This window comes from Trachypithecus francoisi, unplaced genomic scaffold, assembly GCF_009764315.1.
Source record: "Trachypithecus francoisi isolate TF-2019V2 unplaced genomic scaffold, Tfra_2.0 Lachesis_group0, whole genome shotgun sequence".
In the NCBI taxonomy this organism is placed as follows: domain Eukaryota; kingdom Metazoa; phylum Chordata; class Mammalia; order Primates; family Cercopithecidae; genus Trachypithecus; species Trachypithecus francoisi.
Genome location: NW_022681453.1, coordinates 74,860,844 through 74,884,748, shown reverse-complemented (window position 1 = coordinate 74,884,748; position 23,905 = coordinate 74,860,844). Strand labels below are relative to the sequence as shown.

The 23,905-nt window shown below is 42.4% G+C and overlaps 1 protein-coding gene and 1 pseudogene across 1 annotated transcript; both read right to left on the bottom strand.

Moving 5' to 3' along the window:
- Nucleotides 1-11,052: 11,052 nt before the first annotated feature.
- Nucleotides 11,053-12,661, bottom strand: LOC117076617 (annotated as a pseudogene).
- Nucleotides 12,662-15,887: 3,226 nt separating this feature from the next.
- On the bottom strand, nt 15,888-17,115 carry ZNF80 (zinc finger protein 80). The gene is given in 3 exon segments (XM_033200307.1): nt 15,888-16,048; nt 16,382-16,484; nt 16,486-17,115. Coding segments are annotated over 3 exon segments (894 nt in total).
- Nucleotides 17,116-23,905: the final 6,790 nt, after the last annotated feature.

The window sequence follows — 23,905 nt, the reverse complement described above, 5'->3', positions numbered from 1 at the left end:
AGTCTTGTGTGCAATATATCACTGATTCAGTCTTGTGTGCAATAATGCTTAAACTATGTGTAGTATTCATCACAATATAGATTTGTATTATCAACGACTCTCTCTTTTTTTGCCATCATAAAGAGTTTAAGATTCCCTGTGCAATTTGACAATTAGCAAAATGAAAATGCACATCTTATCAGTCACTTGTTGGAATGTATCTTACAGAACTACTAGCACGGGTATGTAAAGATATAGGGACAAATCTATTTATTATGGCACTTGTTGAATAAATTAGAGTTCAGCAGCAGTGGTTTACAACCAATCATTTCACAAGGTTTGAATAGATGTGTTATATTAAGTGAAAAAAGGAATGTGCAAAAATTCTTGTTGTACAGCGTGCAGTCTTATTAAGAAACACTGTACTTGCGTGCATATGCCTGTAGGTAATTGTATAAACAGAGGAAAACAGTCTGAGAGGACAGTGGATACCTTTGAGAGCTGAAGTCAGAAATAAGAAAGGATTTTCACTCTTTAATTTATACCCTTCCCAAAAAGGTAGAAGAGGTGGGATTGTGGGTGATTTTTACTTATTTATTTTTGTGCCTTCTTCATGTTTTCCCAAATTTCCTGTAGAGAAACCTGTGTTCTCTAAATGAAGCTTGTATGATTAAGCTTCATTTCTGCCTGCGAAGCAGTGCGGTGTAGAGGCTAAACCTATGGCTTCTGAAGTCAGAATACCTGGTTTCACATTCCAGCTCTACATCTATGCAGGGGATGGTAATTGTGGGTGAATGACTTTGCCTCTGTGTGCCATAGTTTCCTCATCTGTAACATGGAGGTACTAACAGTATTCCAGTCCACAAGACTGTTGGGAGTATTGCATGAGACCCTTTGTGTAAAGGGTGTGGTCAGGGCCATTATTATTGGATGTGGAAAAATCAAGCTCAGGGGCACAGGTAGACAGGTTGATGTGAGCAAAGAGCTATGCTTTCCTTGTCTTCCTCTGAGATTGCAGAGAAAGAGCCCAACTGGAGGCAGAAACAAGCTGATGCAGAGGAGAGTAGAGGCCGGACTTGCTTAGGTTGCTTTTCTTCTCTCAATAGAGAGCGGGAGAGAGACCCACAGGGAGAAGGCCTGGAATGACCTTTCGTTTTGGTGACTGCCCACCTTTCTTGTGGTCCAGCAGCCTTTTCCTCTCTTCTGCAGGCCTTACTCCTGCCCAGTTCTCTGGGAATGGAGACTGAGTGTGTGTGCAGAGGGCCTGTCCTCACCCCTTTCCACTGAGAGGCAGGAAAAAGGGATTCCACTTTTCTTCCAAGTTTTGAAATCCCCTTAGCAAATCCTGTCCAGGCTGAATCTGTCACAGTATTTCATCAGCTTCCTCCATTCTGAGGCTTGGACAAATGATTAGATACCAAGAGCTAGGTTCTGCCAACAGCGGAAACTGGTTTCTCAGAATTTACTGTTTGACTCTAAAGCCTCGGTTGCTAAAAATGACTCATGGCTCCATTTGTGATTCCTTTTCAGATAAATCACAGGCCAGACAATCCAGTGTGTTTGAAAGCCACAGTGGCTGATTCAGGGTCTCAGCATGTTTAGGCCCTATGACTTGACTGGTTAATGTACCAGAAAAGGCCTGAAGTAGGTAAAAAGAGTCACCCGTTGGTCATATAAAGACAACTATACACTGAAAAACAACTGAGCATTATGGGAGCTTCATGTCTGAGGGCAGCCCCCCCTCATGTTAGCTTAGATGGCAGCTATGCCAATTTGCTTTTGAGATCAATCACCGCTCTAAGAATTCAGGTGCAGACACACATGCATTGTCATTATCCAAGATGCTTCAGAGCATCTTGGCCACATCCAAGATGCTGTGGCCTCAATCATGACAGATAGCTTCACCTCCCACATATTTCTGTTCCCCTCACCTTTGCCCTCTGCTCCCCGCCCCTAAGCTCTCATGGGAGACTTGCTCATGTCTGATACCTAAGATACGTTTGCCTCTCCAAGCCAGTGCCCGCTCTCCCACGGATGGTGCTTTTATATTGCTTTTCTGATTGGCTAATTACAGAACATTCTGCATGACCCAATTCAACTATAATATGCTCTGTAATGTCTTTCTAGAGTCTTCTATGCAGAATTGATTACCTTTACTTTGGTCCCTCCTAACACTGTTCATACTTACCTCTCTTATTTTCTTTTACCATTTATTTATTATCTATACTCTTTTCTCTTATTGTGGTTTGCTATATAGGTGACCAGTAGTCCTCAAACTTTTGTGGGCATAAAAAATTAAAAGCAGCAGAATCAATAAGAATCTGTTAAACACCTATGATGTGCAGGCCGAGGATTGAGAAAATAGTGGACTACTATTCCACCTAGGATTGGGAAAATAATGTACTACTATTCCACCTAGGATTGGGAAAATAGTGGACTACAGTTTCACCTAGAATTGGAAAAATAGTGGGCTACTATTCCACCTAGGATTGGGAAAATAGTGGGCTACTAACTAGACTGAGTCTCAGCATCTTATGTTATTGTGTCTCCTCCCCAAGATGAGACCTCTGATCTGGTATCTCCACCACAGAGGCTGGGAATCTTCATGAATTATTAATAATAACCCTGCATGATTCTGATTCAGCTGGTTACAGACACATTCTTTGGGTAACAGTGTAGTAGATTCACAGCTTGTATTAATATAATAAATATCATTTATAAAATGCTGTGGCATAAATTTGAATCCAAGTGCTTTGAGCCTAGTATATGAGAACCAGTCAGCTGGCTAGTGAGTTAAGCTAATTAATCACCTAGGACCCTCATTTCAATAATAGTTGTGGCTCTCTAACAATCTTTGAATAAATGGTGTAGCAATTCCTAAACCAGTATGCGGGGCAACTCAATGCGACAGTATGTTGATAGGTGAGTCACAGAAAACGTTAAAACTAAATATGTTTTCTTAATGTAGCATTTATCAGAGCTTACAAAGAGCTGTGCACATTGTGACTTTCCATGAGGAACCTATTATAGTCACTTCCTGTTCCGTGAAGTGTGTGTGAAGCATATAGGCTCTGAACCAAAAGGCCTGAGCTCAAACTGACTTTGGTATTTGTTAGCTACCTACTTAGACCAGGATTTCCCTTTCTGAGTTTCAGGTTTCTATTCCTCATTTCTTATTAATACTGGCTCTATCTAAGTCATAGGACTGTAGTGAGAATAAGATGACTTAAATATATGTAATAAATGCTTTATAAATTGTAGAGTTCTGAGCGGACATTAGTTTTGCAATACATGGGAAAATGTGCTAGGTGCCATAATTGCGGAATAAAGAAAGTACTACTGGGAAATAGAGGAGGGGGAAATAAATTAATTTTGACTATGATAATTAATTTATAGCTAGCAGTTGAATGAAATGCCAAAAGCAAACAAACATACACAGGTGTTCAGGATTGTTTTTCTGACACCATTTGCTATTCATTTGTGTGTTGCTAACTGTGAGCAGGAGCATGGGTGTAACTGGAGATCTGTGAATGTCAATCTTCGAGAGAAGGAACTGCCAAGGAGGACTTTGATATGGTCAAAGAATTTTATTTTGGATTTCAAATATCTCATTATAATTATACCTTAATATATAATATTGAGATATATTCAATTCTAAGCCCAAGAAAATCATAATATGGGGACAGAGCTTCATAGAGTTATACAATAACTTTGTAGAATTTTAACATTCCCCAGAGGCAGCATGAGATTATACAATTTTTTATATGAGTTATCAATTCTAGAATAGTCTATTTGTTCAATTGGTAGTCTTCTGGCAGTCTTCTTTCTCTCTGTAGTAGTGTTTTGTTGATTAGTTAGAGGAGTTAGAAAAAGTCTCTGAAATTTTGCAAGAAACACCACATTTTTATCATACATTTATGTATTCATTAAAAAACTCTAGAACTATTTGTTGAGTACCTACTGCATGCAAAGCATAGTACTAAGCACTAGGAAGTCAATACTCCATAAAATAGATCCTGACCTGACCTTCATGTAGACATAGTCTAGTAGTAGCAAGCACATCATGATAATATAATGTGACAAGCTTTACATTGGAGTGTATACAGAGGGCAACAGAGCATATAGAGGGGTAACTATTTATATTTGATGTGATTGGTAAAAGCAGCCTATAACTTTGGTTCATAGCCCTACAAGTAGGAATGAGGAGTTCCTTGGAAGTCCATTTACTGACTCATGGACAAATAAGAAAGGAAGTGTAAAGCCAGTAAATAAGGAAAGCAAGAGGCAATTAGAGGCAACAACATAGGGACTGGCTCCTGGGTGAATTGACTCACTCTTCCCGAGAATGATCCTTTAACCTGGTGTTGCTAAAAGCTGGACATCAGTTTGCTGAGTTGTGATATCTTAAAGGTGCTGCCCAGGGTCTAATTGTCACAGATGAGAAATGACCTGGCCCTGGGGCAAGGTCTCCAAAAAGACTGAGCAAGTCTATGTCTAGTGTCCCAAAGGCCTACAGGTCACTCTTTGGGGCTTGTACTGATGGATTCAACTTCATACAACAGAAACCACTCTAGCTAATTTAAGCAGAACAGGATTTATTAGCAAACATTAAGTGGTTATAAAATTATCTGGGGTGTTGGAAGAGCTGGCTCTAGGATGAGCATCCAGGAACTCCCAGCCTTCAGAGATATACAGCCTCATCCATAATCAGAAAAGTTACATTTCTGCTGCAGGAGATCACTGAATTAGAAGCTGCTGACTGCAGAACATGCTGCTTCTGCCTCAGTTCATGCCAGATATGGGCTCTGTGTTTCCTTTCTATTAATTCAGTTTTGAATTCAAATCTCCTTTGAGCATACTGGAGAGTCTTTCTGGAATCCTAGCTGCAAGGGAGTCTGGGAAACATAGTTTTGGGCTTCCTGGCCTCTTCAGCACGGGAAAACGTGAGAATGAGGTTATAATAAATTTGAAGCAAGTCAGTCATAGTATCTGCCACAGGACCATATCCTTTTTAGATTCTAACCATATTTGAAGCCCAAAAAACACACTTAACTGCCACTCTTCTAGTTAATATGATGAGAGGCTTGGGGATGGAATATTGGATCCTGCTGGCCCCCTGAGGGTTGGTGACTTAAGGGAACTTGGGTACTTCTTCAAAGGTTGTGGGAGCTGGAGAAGGACAGCCATGGTGTGCATGAGGATGTGATGGGAAGGGTCAGGCAGAGAGTATGAGGAGTACAGTGGGAGATGTGAGAAGTGTAATGGGCATACAGAGTTCAGACAAGCAGCTGAGTTTCAGTGTCCAGAGAAAGCAATTGACCTTTCAAGAGCAGGAACTCAGGAATGGCCACCTGGTTGTTCCAATTAATTCTGCTAGAAGTCATGATGTTGGCCTGCTGCTGCATTAATCAGGAGGACACATGCACATCATCCACTGTCTTCCTGGCTTCCTGGTCACTTGTTGATTTTAACTGAGACACAGATCACTCCATTTGATTATCTATCTCATTGAATAGCTTTCCTTCTGAGTAGGCCTGGCTTTTGTCTTCCCTGATAGGATTGGGTCATGAGACCCACCTGCAGGCCCAGGTTGGACCTATATCCAGAGCCAATCATGGCGGAGGCCAAAAGTGAAAGAATTCCAGCCTCATCATTTAGGAGGATATAATATTAAAACTAGGTGCCCACAGACCTGATATGTGGACTACCAGAAATTCATTCCTTTATTCGTTCACTTAACCACATCTACTGAGCCGCTGTCATGCAGCAGGCACATGGGTGCTCTGTGTAGGCAAGGTCATGGTAAGCAGCCTGGAAGATAGGAAAGACTCCCTTAGGTGGAGAAGTGATGGCAGAGCTGGTCAGGCAGAGAGAACAGGAAGCACACAAGCCCTGGGGCTGAAGTAGAAGTAACAAGGGGCAGGAGCCATGTGGCCGGAAACAAGGGGCAGAGGCCATGTGGCTGGAGGCTTGAGGCAGGGCCTGGACAGGAAAGGCCTTGTTGGCCCTGTTAAGGACTTTTGCTTTTCTCCTGAATGTAAAAGAAAGCAATTGAAAAAGGCGTTAGGCAGAAGGATGGCCATAATGAGGGCTGTGTTTAAAAACTGCTCTGGTGATTTTTAAAACATCCTATGCTTGCTTGCTTTCTTGAAGTATTGATAGGATGGGGTGGCAGGTGTGGGGGGCAGTCGAGGTGGGTGAAAGTGGGTGGAGGCAGATCAGTTAGGAAGACTTTGCAGTAGTAGTGAAGGTAAGAAATGATATTATATCAGACAGGGGTGATGGTGGTAAAGAGGCAGGACTGAGGTATACAGAGGAGGAAGAAGACAATTGAAGGAGGAAGAACAGTGTTGTTCTTTTCACTCTAGTCACTTCAAACTCTACTTTTGCTTTTAGACTTGGTTTTCTTTTTTCATATTTATCTTTTCAACTTATATCCCAGTATAAGAAAATCAAAAGGAATGAGATTTATTTAAGAAAATTCACATCACAATATGAATATGCTTACATACAACCCATGCCAAAGACTTGGAAGTGCTATAAAATCTGTATTTTATATAGTGCCATAGTTAAGAGCACGGATTTTGCAGAGAATCAGCTTTGTGACCTTGGACAAACTATTTCACCTTTCTATGCCACAGATTCACCATCTAGAAAATGGGGATGAAAATAGCAACTACCTTGGGTTTCACTGAGAATGAAGTGAGATAATACATATAAAACAGATATAGAGCCTGGCACAATGAAAATGCTCAATGAATGTTAATTAGTCTTGTTATTCATAGCTCATAGCTGACCATCCTCTATACAGTTGATTGATGCTCCCGAAGGTCTTCAGAGCCACCAGTGAGCAACGTACAAGCAGTTACAGCATGACAGACTTGTGCACAGATTGCAAGGACCCTGAAAAGATGGTTCTGCATATTGAATTTAATTCTGCCTGTTTTCTCCCAAAGCCAGGTTCTGCCTCTGGGACTGCGCAGAACTTGTTGGAGAAGCATTGCATGGCAGGGGAAATTGGGAGGTGGGGAGAAGAGGATTGAAGAGGGTGAAGATTGTGAAGTGGAACACAGGGTTCCCACTCCTGTTGGGTAATTTTGATAGCAGTTTTATTGTGATTCATTTTGTTCTAGGGCTCTGATTTATTTTCTTATTCCTCATTCATCTATGGAACATTTAAATGTGCCAAGCACTGTAATAGGTACTGAGAACTCAGCTATGAACAAAGTTCCAGCTTCCATGGAGTTTAAATTTTGGTGAGGTTATCTCTCTTGCCAGCAAAATTTATTCTCCCAGAATTCTTAGCTGGCCAAAGTTTGTTCCTCCATGGTAGGAAACACAGGAGCCAGTTGGGCACATTGCCTGTTCTAGAGTCATATCGAAAAGAAAGCCCTACTGTAAATGGTTTGGAGCTTATTCCTTTTGGAGGAAATTTAGTTTGTATTCTGTCAGGGAGGGGAATAATAGAGAAGTTATTAACCCCAATGAACTTTCCTATTAGTCCTCAAAATATCCATATGGGTAATGTATTGCTATCCCAGATGAAGAAACTGAGGGTAAGAGGTTGAATGAATTTCCCAAATAGAGGTGAGAGTCAGGATTTTGACTTTACCTCCCATGCTTTATTTCTTTCTTTTGTAAATTGGAAGTTATTTGTTCAATTGCAGACAAGTAAATGTAATGGCATTAGCTCATCTGGCCGTTGACTTGATGATGGTGGTTGGAATCTCTAGCTAATAGATCCTATAGTGAGTATACTATCAGATAGACTGACCTTCATGGCATGTGACATAGCTCAGCGGTTCCCAAATGCCAGTTCCTGGACCAATGATAGTCTATGACAAAGTTGTCACCAATCTTAGCATTTGGAATAAAGTAAATTTAAATTAAAGGCTACTTCTCTTATGTCTTCTCAACATTCCATTATGGAATGATGGTAAAAGTAGGAGGGTTTTTTTTTTTTTTTTGCTTTTTTTTGGGTTATTGTTATTTTATGAAATAAAAAGTTGGCAAACCTCTCTGTCAATCCTTTCCTGTTAAAGTTTCGCATTTGGTTTAATTCAAAAGGCTAGGGAAACTTGATATAGCTAGCTAAATGAAAAATAGAAGCTCTGTTTCTGGCAATATGAATACTAGATATTAAAAAAATCCTTCTGGTGCAAAGCACCTAAAAAAGAAAGTGAAGTTGGAAAAAATTATATATTTTAAAAAATGCATAGTTTTATTGGCAAGAAAGGAAAATTTTTAGAGGCCAAAAATGACAAGAAAGCACAAATACAGAGAAAGCCATCTTGGGGACAGAGTAGACAAATCTCAGCTTCTAAGCAAGGTGGGAAATAGGATTAAAGATTCGAAGAAAGCTGGCTCTCCTAAAAGGTGACATCTTCTGTGAAAAAAGGAAATAGAGACTAAAGTGCCCCTCAAGAGGAGTCCAGTAAATACAATTACCCTTGGGATGCTGGGAAGGATAAATTTCTCCTGAAAGATTCATAACAGTGAGTCACTCCCACTGGATTTAAGTCTAGAATTCCCATTGCTTATAAGAGCTGAGAAATCCTAATTTGATAATTCAAAACATTCTGGGTTGCATTGTGTCTCCAGGTGCCCGGTAAGGGCAAACACAAATTCTTCTGAAGGCATGCACGTTGATTCCAAGTCTCAAAAAAATTCCTAAGATATAATTTCAGTTAACATTTGCTCAAAAATAAAAATCACAAAATAAAGGAGGAAACAAGATGTCATGGGGTGTGGGAATCAAAAGAAATATCAAGAATCAGGCCTGTAGAAACTTCAGGTATTAGTGATGTTGAATATAAAATATAAAAGAGGTATTGAAAGTATAAGAACCTATCAAGCAGATTTTTAAAAAAGAACCAATTAGAATCTGTAGAAATAAAAAATACAACCACTGGCATTAAAAAATTTCAGTTACACAGGTGAAAAGAGAGTTAATGAACTAGAAGGTAGATATGAAGTAATTACTCTGAATGCATAGAGGAACAAAGAGATTGAAAACATGGAAGGTAAGAGAAAGGGAAGATAAAGTGAGAGGGTGTAATACACATCTACAGACAGTAATAACAGAGATAATGGGAGAGACTCATATTCAAAATTATCATGTATGAAAAGTTTTCAGAATTGGAGAAATAAAGAAATCTTGAGATTCAGAAATCCTTATTAACACCAAGCAGGATAAATTAGAAAATCACACTTAGACACATCATATTGAAATTATAGAATATGAAAGATAAATAGATTGTAAAAGAAGCTAGAGAAAAGAAAAATTACCTATAAAGAAATAACAATAAACTGATAGCTTACTTCTCAACATCATTAATGAAAATTAAAGGAGAGATATACATTCAAAATCCTTCATTGGAAAATATTTAGCAAGCCAAATGTCATAGCTAAAGAATTACATGCCCCAAATGCCTATGTTTTATTAGCTTTAGGAAAACACCTTTTCACCTGTAACTGGAATGAATTGCCCCACAAACTTGGAATTTAAATATGGACATTTTCCCTATTTTTCCAGTTAACTACATAAGAGCTCTCCTATGCCTCCTTATCCTGAAGCTCAACATCATCTTATGAGAGTTCCCATGCCCTTTAATTGAATTGTCCAAGAACACTGAACACTTACTCCAAAGCAGGTTGGTCTCCTTACAATATGAGATGTAGAGGGAGATGAAATTTAGTCAGTTTATACCACGCAGTGCAGTTACTTTTTCACTGCCATGTGTATTGCAGTTGCATTCTGCCTTGAAAAATTCCATGGATATTTGTTTACTACAAGGGCACTCTAACAAATCCAGATCATTGCATAATCACAGTGAGATCCCACTGGGGGTCTCTTAATTCATAACTTTCTTGAGTGACAATTATAACTTTCTAGGAAGCTGTGGGTCACATCAACTACCTCCACTACCCCCAGATGCAGAAGTACTGTCCCAATGTCTTAGTAGAGGCAAGTTTTCTTTTTTTTTCTCAAGTTTCCAAACAAGAATTTAATCTTTCTTTTAAAATCTTTTTTTTTTCCTAAAAAATAGTACCAGGTAAAATATTTTCCTGTTTTTGTTTTTTCGAGTTTCAGCAAATGCTTGTTCCCCTCAGCCCAGCCCCAGGAGTCAGGACTGAGGCTGGGTCAGAGTCTGGAGTGGGGAATGGGACAGTTGGAAACCATATGACTGAGTTTGAGAGTTGCCACTTATCCTGGATGAGGTAGGTGGGTCAGAGTCTGGGCAGGTGAGAGGAGGCACCCCAGTGCTTGGACTTGACTCTGCTCCCTGGACACCTTCCTCAGTCACACCCCAAAGCAAGGAGACACAGGTAGGAGGAAAGGGACAACTGGAGTCTGGAACCATAGGTGAGGGGTGGTTAACCTCTGTGTGTGTGCATATATGCACTCTCTCTCTCTCACACACATACCACACAAAGACAAGCTTGTGCACATATGCATATGTATAATTTGACTTTCAGAGCTAGGTCAGAGTGTAGGGGAAGTGAAGGGACTAGGGGAAGGACAGGGCAAGCTGAGGCTCTGGCTACTGACTCAGTCCCTCTGAAATAAGCCCTCTTCCCTCAGCTGAGGGAGAGCAGTTCTCCTACTCCCCCTACATAAGACTCTTCCACTCCTGAGGTTGGAGCAATACCTGAGAGTGGGAAAGGAGGGGGGTGATGCCAATGATCAGGTGTGGGAGGTACTAAGTCAATCCAATTTGAATAAATTATGAATTAAAAATAAATAAAATAATAAGTGGTCCTTTTTCAGGACAGGGAGACAATGCTGGCATGACTTGCCTGGGACCTTGGGATAACCTCAGGGTGGCTCCAGTTCCTCCCTACTACCTAACGTGGCCTGGGAGACCCAAGGGAGGGGACAGGCACATGGAGGACCCGAGGTAGGGCAGGGTGTAGTAAGGATCAGAAGCTTCAAACACCCAAATAATCAATCTGCGCCATGAGCATGGTGAGGGCTTTAACTCGAGCCTGAAGGGTCTCTTGCCATCTCTTCATCTATGGGATGGGCAAGATGGGCAGAGTTGAACCCACATTGGTTCAGAGTGCTGGCAATCAGGGCAAAGGTGAATAACGTGAGTTAAGAGGGGCCTCAGTCACAGCCTGAAGTTCGTAGGGGAGCCCTGCGTCCAGCTCCAGGCTCCCGCAGGAAAAAAGCAGGCAGAGATCTCCATTCCGGCTTAAGAGGCCTGAGCGGGAGCTACAGAACCCAAGGTGTAGCAAGTAGCAGAGGAGGCAGTAGGTGGGGTTAGCATTTTTCTCCTCACTCACAGGCACCAAAAAGAGGCAATGGCACAGGAAGGGCATGTGGCAGCAGCCATGTCCAAGGAGTCAAAGGTCACCAGGAACATCTTCACCACAGTCTGGTTGCGGTTAAATGTTACTTGCATGGTGTCCACTTTGGGCACGCTGTAACTCTTCCTCTCCAGGGGGTTCAGATCCATGAAGTCCAGGAAGGTGGTGGGGACATTTTGCTCAGAAACCTCAAAGAAGGTGATAGTGACAGACAGTGTGACATGGTGGGGGCAGTAGGACCCACTAGCTCCAGTCTCTGCTTTGAAGCCCTCAATGTGGCCAGATGGTGCAAAGCGTCCTTGCAGCAATGATTCCTCAAAGTTGACCAGGAGGGTACAGCTGACAGCAGGGGTGGGAACAGGGGAGGCACTAGGGGGGCTCAGCAGGCCTGGCCCCTTCCAGAGGCTTCAAAGTGGGCTCAGTTTCGGGTGATGGGCACCTCTCAGCCTCCGCCCCATGGGACTGCAGTCTGTTGGGTCCAAAACAGGCTCCCTGGGCCCAGGCAGCAGGTGGCTCCAGAAGGGTGTGGTTTGGGCATCAGAACTGTTGGCAGCAGTGGGGTGGCCCAGGGTTCCCTGGCACCTCCAAAGGGCTGGCCCCTCTTCCTTGGAACTAACATGTGGGGCTTCACCAGCAGGAAGCAGCCTTTGCTTGGTGGGGCAGGGGCCTGGAGGTCCAGGACTGGGGGTGTGTGTTTGGGACTGTGCCCACTGTCAATGCCAGGGGACTCCCTAGGCCACAGGCTCCCCCCATTGCCCACTCCAGCCACTGGGCTCTTACCCCTTATTTGTGCAAGACTGCAAATCAGTGTCGAGCGTGTGCAGCTGGCCCAGAGGGCTGGCCCTGGGGACTCCCCCAGGGACCCCTGTCCCCTTGGATCTGGGGAAGGCGTCTCTGGTGTGCAAAGCATTTCAGGAAGCATATGATTGGGGCCAGGGGGTACTCCAGGCCCCTGAAGTTCAATAAGAGGTAGCACTACTTCCCTGTTCCACAACACAGAGGTCACAGTGGGAGAAATGGTGGCTGGCCATACCTGCTCCCAGCCCCAGTCCCCCTGGGCCCAAGAGCCCCACAGGAGATGGTTCTTCAAGGGGTAGTCCCTCTCTGGCCCCCAGCCCAGGGCCTCTCTCCAGTACCTGGGGACCCTCAGTGGGAGAGGTTGGTCGCTTCTGGGCCCTGTGAGGCTCAGAGGCACCAGCTGGAGGGATACCTGGTAGACCCTGGGGGATGTTGTTGCTCCCCGCCCTCCACTTGCTGGGCTGTAGCCCATGAACAGGCCACCCCGGAGGGCTCCCTGCCTGACTGGAGTCTGTGAAGGGCCAGCCTCTGGCTCTGAGGATGGAGACAGCTCTGCCTGCATGTAGCACATGAAGCCCCCCTGGGGTCAGGGGGGTCACCCCCACATGGCCTTTATGCTTGGCCCGTGCTGGGGAGTCTGGGGACATCCGGATGAAGAGGGCTCAAGTCTAGCCATGCATCCCTTCTTCCCAACTGATGCCTTGTTCCTTCCCCTAGCTTGCAGTCTGATACATGCCCACTGCACTGGCAAGGGTGACTGCCACCATTCCATGCAGCTCCTGGGCTCAGCAGGACCCTGTAGTTCTGTGGGTCCCATTGCACTTGAGGAGGTGGTAGTAGAGGCAGAGTTTTAAAACCACAGCAAACAACAAAGGTCTTGCATTCACCTCTCCCAGGGCAGTGAAGCCTGCTCAGTCTAGACTTACACTAGAGACTACTCAATGACTCTCATAGAAAAGAGATCTTCCCAAGGAGACATTTTCTCCTCCTAAGCCAATAAGGTCATCTCACTCACAGTCCACTTCCAGGAACTGACCCCAGATGGACAAAATCTACTTATATCATGACACTTCTCTTGCTAAAGAAGAGAATAACGCTCACAAAATTGCCCCAGATGGTGGTGCAACTGTTTTTGGCCAAGTGCTACAACTGAAAAGCATGAACAGGGTTTTACCAGTGGGTTACAGTTTAGTTCATATGAAAATTGCACTCCCTGTTTATTCCTAATAGGGAAAATATTTCTGATAGTATATGATTCCTAAATGAAATGATGCTAACAAATGTTCACACATTTTTTGAGGGAGAACACAGCAAATTGTAAGATATGATCTGCAGATATCAAACTCATTTTCTTTACTGGAAAACAGGTCTGACTGCCTGGTACGATTATGTTGGGAAAAAATGCAGCTATAGTTCTCTTCATTTGGAATATAAATGTATATCACAAAGCTAACCAGATCACATTCATTCAGTAGCAAACACAAATCAGCTGTGGCTAGCAAATGTGTGTGCAAAATACACTGACATCAACATCAGTCTGGTGCTTTCTTGTGATCAAATCCAGGGAAATAGAAACTAGCCATCTAAAACCTAACCACTTGCAAAAGAGCATTTATGTTACCAGCAATTTAAAGGAAATGAATGTTCAATGAGGAGTAGCCTATGCTGAACTCTCATTTTTACATGTATTCAACTACATATATGCTGGCTCATCATTTTAAAACTATTAACGACTGGGTGCAGTGACTCACGCCTGTAATCCCAGCACTTTGGGAGGCTGAGGCAGGTGGATCATGAGGTCAGGAGATTGAGACCATCTTGGCTAACACGGTGAAACCCCGTCTCTACTAAAAATACAAAAAATTTAGCTGGGCATGGTGGCACCTGCCTGTAGTCCCAGCTACTTGGGAGGCAGAGGTAAGAGAATCACTTGAACCCAGAGGCAGAGGTTGCAGTGAGCCAAGATGCGCCACTGCACTCCAGCGTGGGTGACAGAGTAAGACTCCATCTCAAAACAAAACAAAACAAAAAAAACTATATTATCATTTATTAAATGTGATTAGGTATCTCTGGATCCTTGGTCTGTTATTTTTTAAAGGCATAATAAGACCAGGACTTTAAAAAAACACCCTGTAAAATGTACGATTTTTAAGAAATAATAGAAGTTACTTTTATTCCAACATGCTATCTTTATAGAAATATTGTAAACATTTATTGCAAAAACAATAAATGCTTTTTATTTTTCAAATGTAAACAATACTTAAGTATAAAAGTAAAAACTGAACATTGCATATAACCCCGATCCATCCCATTTCCTGCAGAAAACCACTATCAACAGTTTTAGGCTTATACTTCTAGATGTAGTTTTATTTCCTGAAAGTTTCTCTTTTACTAAATACTGTATCTTAGAGATGTTTTGATATCAGTACATACAGAGATACTTTATTGCTTCATAGTATTTCATAGAACAGATGTACCATAACTTACTTCCTACTGATAAACATTTAGATTGTTCTCAACGTTTCACACATAAAAACAAAACTGCAGCGATTAGTCTTCGCACGCACATTTCTGCATAATATAAGCATATTTCTGAAGATTTCTAGAATTGAATTAACATGTCGAAGGAGCTACATATTTTATATTTTAACACATTGTATTCATCAAAACATTTTTTTCTGGGTTTCTCATTAGATTAGATAAGCTGTGTTTTGTTTTGCTTGTCTTAGCTCTTGTTGAACCTCTAGAAAACTAGTGACATGCTCTTGGAGAAGCCCCTCTTACAGAAGGCCAAAGAAGCTGAGAAAGCACGGAGGAAATAATCAAGGCTCACCTGGGAAAGCAACACAGCTTCACCATCATTCTCTCGTCCCTGAGAAAATAAATCAAAACAAACAAGTATATCGAGTGCTGGGTGTTCAAAACCACATGAAGAATTTTTTTTAACTTAAAACCTTAAATAGTCTTAAATGATGAAGCAAAATATGCCAATTCAATGTGGATACTTATCTCCTTAGATATGAAATGATTTTATATGGCAGTATTTTTATATTCTACGTTCTTACAAGTTTCACATATTCCATTACTTAAGCATTCATATTTCTCACAAAGACTTATGTTCCTCAGGAGTACAATGTTTTAGAACAAAGGATGCACTCAATAAATCTTTACAGAGTCAATCTTTACAGAGGACAATTCTCCTGTAGACAGGAGTGAATACATATAAAGGACAAATAATGAGGCAAGGCCCTTGTACCTTTCAGGCATCTGCAAAATGAAGAACTGAATTCAAATTTTGATAGGCATGGCTTTCAGAGAAGTCCGACAGAAGCTGTGCATGAATTTCTTTTTTTCTCTTTTACAGTTCTCTTCTTACTTAAAAAAAAAAAATTCCTGAGGTGGCTTAGTGATATAAACTATGGAGAGAGATGTGGGTGGTTCTTTTAAGTGGACAAAAACCAATAGTCTCCCTCCTGGAAAAATTCTCAGATGCTGAGGAAGATATTTCCTGTGGCCAAAAGATTTTCTTCACTAGTTTTTGTCACAATGTCTTTTCCCAGTTTAAGTTCTCTGACGTTGACTGATGTGGGCCCACTTGCAAAAGTCCTTCCCACATATCTTATAGAGTTTATCTCCGGAATGAATTCTTCAATGCCAAGTGAGGATGAGCTGCAGGTCACAGCTTTTCTACTGTCGCTGAATTCAGAGTGCTTCTCTTCAGTGTGGCTCCTTATGTATCAAAGAAAAAAAAAAAAAAAAAAAGAAAGAAAACCCACAAATGCCCACATCATTTGCACTCAAAGGCTTTTTCCTCCAGAGTGGATCTTACTAAGTTGGGCAAAAGCAGAGTGGTAGCCAAAGGCCTTTGTACGTTCAAGGCACTCGTAAGGTTTCTCTCCAGTGTGGCTCCTTGTGTGTCGAGTGAGGGAATAGCCATAGTAAAAACCTTTCCCACATTCTTTTTTTTTTTTTTTTTTATTCTGCAAATATTATTGCATGTGTATATTTGCCATGCTAGGCCCTTGGAAGACAATGGTGAACTAGACTTTCAGTCTTCTGGAAATTTATAGTAAACAATAATTAATAATCATTATGTAGAATAATAAATAATACACTTAATTATTTGTTGAGCTTCTGTTATATGCCAGTGTCTCTTCAGTTCCTGTCCATAATCATCACTATAGCCCTCTAATCTTTCCCAATAACACAGAACCCCACACTTACTAGGAGCACAACAAATATTTTGTGAATTAATAATTTGTTGGTACTATTATCCTGATCTCTTTCCCACATTCTTTACACTCATAGGGCTTTCCTGCAGGGTGGGCCATACTATGTCGGAAGAAAATAGAGTGGTAGGTGAAGGTCTTCCCGCACTCACTGCACTTGGCAGGGCTCCTCTCCGGTGTGAATCTTCATGTGCCAGGTTAAGGAAGCGTTGCAGTAAAAGGTTTTCCCACATTCTTTGCACCCGAAGAGTTTTTCTCCAGTGTGGGTCATACGATGCTGGATGAAGACAGAGTGATAGCTGAAGGTCTTTCCACACTCGCTGCACTCATAGGGCTTCTCTCCAGTGTGAATCCGGTGGTGGCACAGGAGGTGCGACCTGCGGTTGAAGACCTTCCCACACTCCACGCACTCCACGCACTTACAGGGCTTCTCCCCTGTGTGAATCCTCACGTGTCGAACGAAGTCGACCTTTTCACGAAAGGCTTTTCCACACTCCTGGTATTCATAAGGCTTCACCCCAGCGTGAATCTGATGATTTCGAACAAGGAGGCTGTTCTTGTTAAACACTTTCCCACATTCCTTGCATTTGTAGGTCTTCCCCTCACGAACCAAAGTGTCTTTACTTGTTCTCTGGGAGTCACATTCACGGGGATTGTCTCCTGTGGAGACCGGCTCCTGTAAAACCCATGAGTGCAGACCATCACCTGTCCCCAGACCATCGCGTTTAGGACTAATCTTCCTCCGGAAAGTCTCTGTGTGGGAGACGGTAGCCAGACTCAAGCGCCCCTTCCGCATTTCCAACCAGTCTTTCCCACACTCACCTCAACCAGGAGGAACTGCTGGCTTCCTGAGTTAGTCTTTCCAGGAGCAAGGCTCCCTAGGACAAGGCTGGCTGGCCTTGGTTTTTACTTTGTCACCTGGACAGCAGCTTTGGCAAAGGTGTCTTCTGCTCTTTTATCGCTGCTTCAGCTGGTAGGTCAACTCTGGTTGGCATGCCCCAGTGACGAGGGGTCTGCAGGTCTCTGGTGTCACCTCCTAGTACAGGGTCCTCTGGGGCGAGTCCAGCTGCTCCCACTTCTTACAGGTTAAGATCATGGACATGTCCTGCACCACTGCCTCAGATGTTGCTGCAATGGAGCAAGACAAAAGGTCCACGTGACACCCGCATCCGCATGCGCAGAGAGTACTTCCGACTACAGATACCAGAGAGCCGCGTGCGGCCTCCGCCAGCGGAGCTACAAGTCTCAGAGGCTTCAGTTTCATTTTTTAATTCCTGGGAATTTAACCCTCAATTATTCTAAATTGAAGCTGATGCCAGTTGTGTCAGGGAGGACCTGTGAGCTTGCGCACAAACATGCACATGAGAACATGCATGTAAGGAGCTTGTTCATGCAGGGTGTGGAGGGAGTGTGTCCTACTTATCACTTAGTTTTACCCGCTGACCCCATGATAAACTGTACCGAGGGGCTGGACATTAAAGTCAATTCAGTTGAAATAGTGTGGAGAAGACATGGAAATTCAGGGTCTCTTTTATGTTGTGGAGGGTTCTGTAATTAGTAAAATCACTTTGGAAAAGTTTGGGCCTATCTCCCAAAGGTCTTTCCAAAACAAAGCTTTCCAAGATGTACCAGGAAATGTGTTCCAGAATGCTCACATTAGCAAACACCTGGAGAGAGTTCAGGAAAGAGGATGGCCACTACACGGAATACAACACTGTTCAGCCGCCTGGGACTGCTGCCGTCCAGTACTGCTCCCCGGGGAGCCAGGGAAGCATCACAGTTTATGTTGCAGAATCCTCAGAAATGAAGGGTGCAACAGTACCAAATCGCTCTGGAGCTGGTGAGGAGTGGAAGCCATCATATGGAGATTGGTGGCAGTGACTTGAGCTTTGAGCAAAACCCTGATCCACGCCCTCCCCTTCCCAAAATGCAGCTGGTTTTTAAAGTGAAGAGAGGATCGTGGAACCAGGGAATGAGAGGCAAATTGGAAGGTTCTGGCGAGTACTGAAGGAGAGAACTGATGGTCACTGACATCTGGACCCCTCACTCCACCCCTCTTTGCTCTTCCTAGCAGCTGTTTGGAATGTTCCTCTCTCAGAATCTAATTAGCTCAAGAGGAGAGACCCAAAGACACTGATATTGCAGTTCTCCCAGGGAGGTGGCCTGGCAGGTTGACTTTTAGCGAATACTTATACTTTGTTTTATTTTTCTTTCTTCTGTGCTGGCCAGAAACTCTATGTACTATATTGAAAAGAAGAGGTGCTATCAAATGCCATTTTCATTTTGCTCATTAAAAAAATTCTTCTAATGTTTCATAACTAAGAATGTGTGTAGTGTGAAATTTTGCTGGTATCACCAACTTGATTACTTTTATAAGATGTAAATGTTGGGGCCAGAGAAATAAAAGAGCAGGCAGACATGCTAACTGGAAAATCCAACAGAGTTTTCTCACCCAAAGTATTTGGAACAAGTCAGTACAGTCACAATACAAGACAGAAGGCTCAGCTGTGTTCTCCAGACAGCAAGACTCTCCCCAAGATGGGAGGCAATAGTGGATGGCAATGACTTAGGCAGCTATGCATGAGCTCTTCTGAATAGGTTCTGAACTATCTTACCAGAGACAGTGTCCCCATCAATTTCAGGACGCTGCACATTTGATGGTGAAGTTCTCTCCAGCAACGATTCTCACAGTGTCATTCCTGGTCTCTGTTTTGTTCATTTTTAAGAGTTAAAGAGCTGGGCGTGGTGGCTCACACCTGTAATTCCAGCATTTTGGGAGGCCAAGGAGGGCGGATCACGAGATCAGGAGTTTGAGACCAGCCTGGCCAACATGGTGAAACCCAATCTCTACTAAAAATACAAAAATTGGCTGGACGTGGTGGTGCGTGCCTGTAATCCCAGCTATTCAGGAGGCTGAGACAGGAGAATTGCTTGAATTGGGGAGGCAGAGGTTGCAGTGAGCCAAGATGGTGCCACTGTACTCCAGCCTGGGCAACAGAGCAAGACTCTGTCTTGAGAAAAAAAAAAAAGAATTAAAGAAAGGCTGATCACTAAATACATGTGATCTAACCATGATCATGTGGGAGGTTACAAAATGAGTTAGTTTTGTTTCTTGGAAATGTCTATTTTTTTTTCTTTAATGAATTTGTCTTTCAGCATTCGGTTTTAATGATATAAAACGGCTCCTAAAAATGATAAAAAATTTCTCTCATTTGAGCTGTCAGTAGCAAAGCTTGTAAGTAATGTGAATATCTCAGCAAAAAGTTGGTACAAATTAGGTCATATCAATAACAATGCCCAGAGTCTGCTCTCTGGAAATTCTCAGGGGGTTTCTCACACGGGCTCCTGTGAATGACTTAACCAATGTGACTATAGACTATCACCTGCAATTTTTGGTCCTTGGACACATCTATGGACCTCCCCCTTATCACTGTAATCCAGGCGTGAACATAATCTCTCTAGCATTAGACCAGACTGTGGCTTTAACAAGACTTCTCCTAGAACTGGGGATCTCAGAGGGACTTTCACATAAAGAATAACAACTGGCTACTAGATAGGGCTGTTCTTGGAGTCCTCAGTTCCCAGTCCATTCACCTGGCCTCCATACAGCTGCCTTCTGCTCAGAGCCCATTCTCTTCACCAATATTTTAGGAAGAGGCCAGGTTTTCTTGAACACCCAGAGACACCTCACACATGCGTCAATTCCACAGTGTCTAGGCCCAAATCAAAGTCCAGACAGAGGAACTAACTCCAATCCAGGCCTATATTCTCCATTTTCTGTTTCCATCTTTTACAAGAATGCCTAATCAGTGTATTATCTTCTTCCTTCAGTGGAGAATCCACCTTCATTCACACAATTGTGGCCTTACCCTATGACTCCAATAGTATATCCCTTTAGAACATAGTGTCACATTTCTACAAGATATACATACTTACCATTTTGGTTTGAATAGATCCCCCCAAAAAGATGAAGTCCTAACCTCCAGTACATGAACATGTGACCTTATTTGGAAACAGAATCTTTTCAGATGATCAAGTTAAAATGAGATCATTAGGATAGGCCCAACTAAAATGTCCTTGCCTCTAAAAATATGGATTCTCCTTGATTCTTTTTTTTTTTAATTTTTTGAGATGAAGTCTCTCTCTGTCACCCAGGCTGTAGTGCAGTGATGTGATCTCAGTTCACTGCAACCTCTGCCTCTTGGGTTCAAGTGATTCTCCTCCCTCAGCCTCCTGAGTAGCTGAGACTACAGGTACATGCCACCACACCCAGTTAGTTTTTGTATTTTTAGTAGAGATGGGGTTTCACCATGTTGGTCAGGCTGATTTTGAACTCCTGACCTCAGGTGATCTACCCGCCTCAGCCTCCCAAAGTGCTGGGATGACAGGCATGAGCCACCGTGCCTGTCCGTGATTCTTTATGTTAGAAATATATTCTCCCTTGTATCTCCCTAGTCCTTTATCCTTTACTTCATGCCATCACTTTCTTCCTGGTGATACAGCTTTTTGTGCAGCCTGACTCTCTCATCAAACTGTAAGTTCTCAAGAGCAGAATTCCCATTGAACTCATCTTTATATCTCTCAGAGCAAGAAATACTGTGCCTTGCATGTGGCCAATGAGCAAATCCATGTTTTGCCTAGTTTGATTCCTTTTATAACCCTCAGAAAAAGGTGTTTTATACCCTTCAACCAATGAAGAGGAGTGTGGCTAAAGATGAGAATGACCTGTCCACATATAATTCTTTCACCATTGCTTATTGCTTCAAACAGTATTAAGTCCAAGAAATGACAATCAAAACACAAAACCCAGCACAGCTCATTTATTAATTATCTATTTTGTGAACCAACTCTTTCTTTGTGTGAGACAGCTCTGTTTCTGCCTGGTAAGGGAGCAGTCCACTTCAAATGCAAAAGCAAACTGTTACTGCAGCCACAGTTTTAGGACCTGTTTCTCCTCCTTTCTGCTTGTGTGAGATGCCCTAGGGTCCTAGAGCCACTGTAGATAAGCTCAACAGCTGCCTCTTGGATGCCCAGGTGGATTCTGAAGTTCTCTCCCCATGATGGTTGCTGTGGGGAAGAATGAGTTTCTGTTTTGCTCAGAAAATACTCTTTATGACTGGAGGTTTCCCATGTGCGTCTTGTCTGTTCTACTTGTTTACCATTTGCTGAGAAGTTGCTGAGTTCTCAATTATATATGTGTGTGTGTATATATATATATTCATTAGCATGTTTTCCATTACCAAACTAATAGCAAATCCTTCAAACGTTGTTATGAAATGTCACCATCTCATGCTGTAACATCCCACTAAAAAGCTTCAGAAATAGGAAACAGAAATATTTATTGTTTCTTAATCTAGAAGGGTTGGTAAATTCAAGGTGGAGAAGCTTAGGCTTAAGATGGGACTTACTTGTTGAATAACCTTGGGAAAATTACTTCACCTTTGAAGGGATAAGTAATGGAAAATGAGGGATAAGACCAGATTCTCCACATCTAGGAATTTTCTCCTTGCCACATTTAGGTCTCAATTAGTCTGCAGTAAGACTATAGGAGAGAGGCCCAGGGATGATAAATTAATAAATCTCAGGGTAGACGAGGAGTAGTAAAGAGAACATGTTGTCAGAAGCAGAATTTGTGAATTCACAGAGCCGTTATATTTATAACTTCAGTTTGAGATTTAATGGGCAAATTTCAGATTAACCAACATATTCTGTTTTAATTCAATATATCTTAGGATTCTCCACCTCAAAACTCATAGGTCCTTTGCTAAAATGTCAGGTCCAGTCTTATCAGTCTTTGATTATCTAGAAATGGATGATCATGCTGTCTCTAAGAGCTCATTAACTAACTCCTCTCTTTGCCATCCTTCCTAATAAGCCACTCCAGCCATAGAACATGGATTAAGATGTGGAATAAGGAACAATAAATACAGTCCACATGAAAGTCTAAGTAGGGGATTTCCCAAGTCATGCCTTCCCATTCTGGGTGTCCTAGCCCTTTCCATAGTTTCTTCTTGTTTTCTTATCTAATTAACATGTCCTCCGTGTTGCTGTTCAGAGTGTTCATTCATGAACTCCTGTGTAAACTATCTGACTACTTTAAGATGCCCAGGATGGAGAGGCCATGCAAAGACTCTCTAGTCAACAGCTGCAGCTGAGTTCAGGCTTCCAGCCATCCCCACCAAGGTACAGATGTGACTGAAGCCATTTTGGACCCTCCAGACTAGTCCATCTGCCAACTGAGTCCCACTGAATGGCATCAGTGGATGCCACAAGGAGCAAAAATCTCACTATTATGAGCCAAATTGTATCCTCCCCAAAATTGATGTGTTGAAATCCTAGCCCCTAACACTTCAGAATGTGACTATTTGAAGACAGAGCTTTAAAGATATCATTAAGGTAAAATTAGGTCATATGGGTGGGCCCAAATTCAATATGACTGGTGTACTTGTAAGAAGAGGAGGTTAGCACACAGGCACACACAGAGGGCATGTGGAGGCACATGGAAAAGTGGCCACCTGCAAGCCAAGGAGAGAGGCCTCAGAAGAAATCAACCCTGCTGCCAACTTGGTCTTGGACTTCTGGCCTCCAGAACTATAAGAAAAAAAATTTCTGTTTATGTTACTTTACTTTGTAACCTGTAATACTTTGTTACATAGCCCTAGCAAACTAATGCACTCACCCAGCTAAGAACTTGTCACTCACAGGAATTCTGAAAGATAATAAAGAGTAAAACGGTTACTGTTTTAAGTCACTACATTTTTGGGTAGTTTGTTCCACAGAGATAGGAGTGGGAATGAGTTTGGAACTCTGAAGTTTCTCTTGCTCTATGGATCTAGTTTTCCATCACCTTGTTGGTTTAGAATGGACTGCAGTGGGCAAACTCAAATAATTGATACCACTCAACAGAGAAGGTGGAGTGAAAGACCAGAGCCCACACTTAGGTTTTTTGTGGTACTTGAGAACCAGAATTTTAAAAACAGGTTTAAAAATATTTTCTCATTAGTTTGAAAAAGAATACTGGATAAAAACTGCATATGATGCATTTTATATAGCTATTTTGTGGATGTGCCATTTGGTCAGGGGGGATTCCTTGGGAGAGAGAATTGCAGTACCAGATTGCAAGCCGAGGGCCCTGTCTGACCTAGATTCTGATTTTCTAGAAGAGTGATTATAGCTCTGGAGGCAGGGGTTAGGTCTCATGGCCTTCACTAGGAAGCACTTTTCTTAGCCATGGGGGATATTACATTTCAGCTAATTACAGGCTCTCTGCTAAGATTTTCTAATTACTTCATTTGCATTAGTCTTGTTTTCCTAAGGAGCCTGTAAGCTTTCTGGAAGCATCTTGAGGACAGGGACATGCTTCTCTGGGGTTTTCCACTCCAGATGGAGCCCACCTCGGTACCAGACACCCTGGAGACATCAGATAGTAGAGACAGGCAGTGGAACATGAGACATGAGGAACATGGGTTCTAGAGTCAGCCTAGGTGGGTTCAAATCCAAATTTTGCCTCTCACTAGCTCTGTCACCTAGAGCAAATTGTCTAACCTTTCCAAACCAATTTCGTCATCTGCAAAATGGGAATGTTC